General features: G+C 24.9%; 2 protein-coding genes across 3 annotated transcripts in view; one reads left to right on the top strand and one right to left on the bottom strand.

Moving 5' to 3' along the window:
• Positions 1-2,345, top strand: part of LOC100162238 (ras-related GTP-binding protein A-like) — a 9,802-nt gene extending 7,457 nt beyond the window's left edge. The window contains exons 2-5 of the mRNA XM_008180430.1: positions 1,276-1,413; positions 1,500-1,595; positions 1,677-1,763; positions 2,334-2,345. Coding sequence (XP_008178652.1) covers positions 1,276-1,413; positions 1,500-1,595; positions 1,677-1,763; positions 2,334-2,345 — 333 coding nt within the window. The remainder of the gene's footprint in view (positions 1-1,275; positions 1,414-1,499; positions 1,596-1,676; positions 1,764-2,333) is intronic.
• Positions 2,346-2,892: 547 nt separating this feature from the next.
• Positions 2,893-4,782, bottom strand: part of LOC100164315 (MAD2L1-binding protein) — a 6,162-nt gene continuing 4,272 nt past the window's right edge. For both annotated transcript variants that reach the window (XM_008180418.3, XM_001945355.5), the window contains exon 4: positions 2,893-3,715. In XM_008180418.3, coding sequence (XP_008178640.1) covers positions 3,289-3,715 — 427 coding nt within the window. In that variant the 3' untranslated portion in view covers positions 2,893-3,288. The remainder of the gene's footprint in view (positions 3,716-4,782) is intronic.

Raw genomic sequence — 4,782 nt, 5'->3', positions numbered from 1 at the left:
TAACTGCAGATACATGAAAATTTTACTGAATGTTTATATTAGCATTTCCTATACACCATACAATTTTGAAAATATTTTGACTCTTTTTGAGCTGTTTACGGACATTTTCAGTTTTAAATTTTTTTAATTTTTTTTTCTATAAATATCAATAAAGTTTTATCTGTTGGGCTTAAAAGTGTATAAATTTAATACAAAGCTCCTGATATATTGTTACAATATCAGTTGAAAAATATTAAAAAAACATAGGCACAATTTTTTTTTATAAGCATTTAAAGATCAAATTTTAATTTGAAAAATTATTTTGTAGTTAAAAATGTATAAAATGTTCAATTTTTGTATCTAAGAATTAAAAATTTAAAACAAGATTCCACGTAAGTAATTAATTCTGTTGCCAAAAAATCTAAAAAATACATTTACACAGTTTATTTTTATAGTCATTTTAAGTACAAATTTGGACGAAATTACATATTAAAAACCTAGGATAACTATTTTAGTTATTTTGTTGTGATTGTATAATATTATTCGTGGGTACTTGAAACTTCTAAAGTATACTATTATATATCTATGATTTTACCACGGTTTTTTGTTGATGTATAACGCGTTATAACTTACAAGTACCTAATAGATATTATATGATTAATTTGGAATTTATTATAGGTACCTATTATAGGTAAATTTTTTTTTAATACCATAGATAAGTATATATTATATGTCTAATACATAGACTGATATACCGTCTCCGCTCAGAATCGTTTTTCTTATACAGTGATATTATATCATTGAATTCAAATTTAATACTGTCCATTATACAGTGACCCACTTCTAACCTACTGTACAGCAGAGCGACATCCACTTACCCACCTTTTTATCATTATTTTTAAATTTCATGTACCTAGTTTAATAAATTATATTTTATCATTATCATTTTTAAAATTTTACTTTTTTGAATGACATCATACATTTTTAATTTCATATTCAGATGCAGAATATTTTTGAGTGTAGCTACTTCAAATGTTTAACACAAAATAATGAGTCCTAAGTTAAAAATATTATCAATTTAATTTTAATCAATAGAAAGGTACAATGATTTTTATGTACCTGTCTGTAATATATATATTTTGATTAATTACCTATATAAAACAATTATGATATTTTCAACTATAACTTATTTATTTATTTTACAGACAAGACATTTATTTAAAAAAATACTTTGGCAGTAAACGAAATAATATGTTTCACAACATTGACATCTTCATATACGTGTTTGATATGAAGAACGAAAACGAAGAATTAGCCAAGGATTTGAATTTCTACCAAACATGTTTAAGTGCTATTTGTGAACATTCTCCTTCTGCCAAAGTGTTCTGTTTAATACATAAAAGGGATCTGGTAGCACAAGATCAAAGGCAAAAGGTATTTTTTACTACTATTACATTCAAGTTGTTTCAATTGAAAACATGTCTGTTAAACAATTACTGACAACAATATTCATTCAACAGTTGTTTGAAGATCGTCAAAATGATCTAATTAAAATTTCTAATCCGGTGAACATTACTTGCTATATGTCGTCAATTTGGGACGAATCATTATACATGGTAATCAATTAAATTTTATAATTACCTATCTAATACATTAACATTTTACATAACAATTATTAATATTTTATCATGCTTTAGGCTTGGTCTTCAATTATAAACAGACTAAATGTTCAGAAACCGGAAGAAACAATGGACAAATTTACTTATTTGATGGAATGCAATGAGGTAATATTATTCTTGTTATACAAAATGTGTACGTTTTACCTCACAATGATATAAATATAATTCAAAAGGTTTCAAATACTATAAAAAAACTTAAAAGCAAAATTGCAGTTGATATCTTATTTTATTAAATAATAATTTTGATATTTATAGAACAGTAATGAATTTTTAATTTGCCTATATGTACCTCACTTTGCTAATAATAATAATAATAATAATAAAATATAAACTTTATAATAAGACTAGTAGTTTGTTACACATGTACAGTAATGTAATGTGACATTGTACATTGATAAATGCTCCATACCTCCATGACTCCATCAACACTTTTATATCTGATACTGTATTATGCTCTTAATTTATGATGAAATCTGTATTTTTGCAGCCAAAACAAAATATTCCAAATCTTGTTTGAGATTTGGTATTCAAAGTCAACCTACCTAGTCATTGATAAAATCCAATTTGATACATATTTTTTGGTTGTGAGAACAGATACCAGTAAGTCTATAAACCTATTTAACTGCACTGTAATATTAATCTCAATTTTAATATATCAATTAATTTTATGTTTAGCTTCAAAAATGATTTTGATTAACATCAAAAGCTCCAAGCCAAAATTATGACAGTATTTCTGCTTACAGCCAGGAACCTACAGTTATTTTTAATTATTCTTGTTTTTAATAGTTACGACATGAAGCAATGTTTCATTGAAAAATATATGTTTTAATGATAATGTAATACAATTGTATGTTTTATAAGCTGCAAACAATTTTCATACTGGGCATCTAGTATTCATAAAAATATTTCCTAGTGAAAAAAAGTGTCTACACTGATCAACTTCAGTGTAGCAATTAGGAAACCTTATAGTGTAGAAATATTGTCTGGTTATAGTTATAATACAACTTAAACAATAAGCAATTCATATTTTTACATTTTTAACTATTTTTTTTTTTACCTAAACTCTCAGGTGACATTCACCATCACTGTATCCTTAAGTGTTGGACTTTTGTTATTGAAAAAAGTATAATTTTTTATCATCTCAGAATTTGGCTTAACATAAACGATATAACAGCTATAAGATTTCAATCTATTTTTGACACTAATTGTCTGTATAATTAATTTAAAAACAATAAATAGTCGACAAGTATTTTATTTAAAAAAAGATACATAATAGATATAATAAATAATGCAGTATAATATTAAAAAGAAAAACTAAAAATTGTTAATTTATGTATACATATTTTGTTAACAATGATATTATCTTGGAATTTTGTTATATTTGTCAATAATTTTTGTACTTGTAAGAAAAAATATTTATATTGTTTTTCAATAATTACATACTTTAGTACATACGTTAGATATTTATAAACAGAATTTACAAAAACAATCAGTATAAACAAAAAAAAAAAGAGAAAATATCATAAATAATTAAAATAATAGTTAGATTCATAATTGGACAAATTTCAGTGTATAATTATGTAAAAAATAAAATTGTCTAACAAATTCTTATCATTATACATGGGTTAAATTATGATACCATATGATCAATGATAGTAGGATTCAACCAAGTATCTGATATAGGAATTCCGTTGTATTTATAATTTTTAAAACCTGTTATATGATGTTTTCCTAAGTACCAATCAACGACACTATTTGTGAATGTACTATTCAATGTTTGTACACTTGGTTCATTGTCAAAATCAACAAATACTTCAAAATTTAAGCAATCTTTGATGCAACATGTTTCATATTTCTTCGCGTTGATCTCATCGTGCGGTTGGTCAAATCTCAAAACCACTTGTTTACCTCGGAAACAACGAAACTGCTCCTTAGGCACACACCAATTAGTAGCCATTTTTCCACCCTTCTTTACTTTGAACATCACATACAAGTTTGTTTCAACCATTATATTTGATGTTAATATATCATTGAACTTGTCATTATTCAATATATTCCTTAAAAAAATAGATAAATATTAAACACACATTTAAAAGGTATATAATATGCACATCCATAGGCAAATTAAAAATTTTTTTTAAATTAAAATAAAATATTTGGGAAACAGCGAAAACAATTTTATTGAGGTATCAGAGAATTTGTGTTCAATGCCCAATTATTATTTATATAAGCCTGGATTAAGATCTCTAGAGTAGGAAACCATATATATATATATATACTATTTATTATGCTATATTATATTATATTATAAAAAAAAAAAAAAACTATTTTGAATTAACACAAAAATAAACTACCAATTGTTTGATAATGTTAAATTAAGTGTGTGGAAATTGTGACGGTCATGTGGAAGCAAGGGCCGTATTTGAACATTTTGTGCCCCAGAGCAACCCTTTCGCCGCCCTTCCCCCTTTTCACTCAAAAAATAAAATTCTTAAAATGTAAGGTAAAACTACTAATTTGTGATATAAATGCAATTTAGCTCCAAATCGATTTTTGAAATTTTTTTTTCGGAAATACATCAATGGTGCAATCAGAAGTTTTCGGTCAGACTAGGGTCCAAATATGTACAGTAACAATTTTTTACGATAAGAAATTGAATGCTTGAAAAGAAATCTTTATGTTAATTTTTCTTTTACTCTTATTTTTTTTATGAAAAATACAATTTGTTTATTAAATATTGATTTATTTAGAAGATAACTACTAATAGATGAAAAAATAAAATATTGGAACTAATGCAGTTTAGTTCCTAAGCGACTTTTGTGATTTTTGTTTTTCAAAATGTGTATGGTAAGTACGTTAAGTGATTTCTGATTCTATCAACATTTTAAGAATAAAAAACTTACAATAACAAAAAAAAAAAAAAATTACACATTACACAAATATTATAATACTAATTGTATATACATATACAGTACATGTAAAAGAAGATGTCCTGACTGACTAATTAATGTACAGCTAATATGGGCTCACATAGTGACACAGGGATTTTGTTTCGGAAAAAGAAATAGAATATTTTGTTGTATATAATAATGTAAAATGTATGGTTGCCATTGGGTTCTTAGTT

This window comes from Acyrthosiphon pisum, chromosome X (genome assembly GCF_005508785.2).
Source record: "Acyrthosiphon pisum isolate AL4f chromosome X, pea_aphid_22Mar2018_4r6ur, whole genome shotgun sequence".
Lineage (NCBI taxonomy): Eukaryota > Metazoa > Arthropoda > Insecta > Hemiptera > Aphididae > Acyrthosiphon > Acyrthosiphon pisum.
Note: the sequence above shows the minus strand (reverse complement) of the source record. Positions and strands in the feature narration are given on the sequence as shown.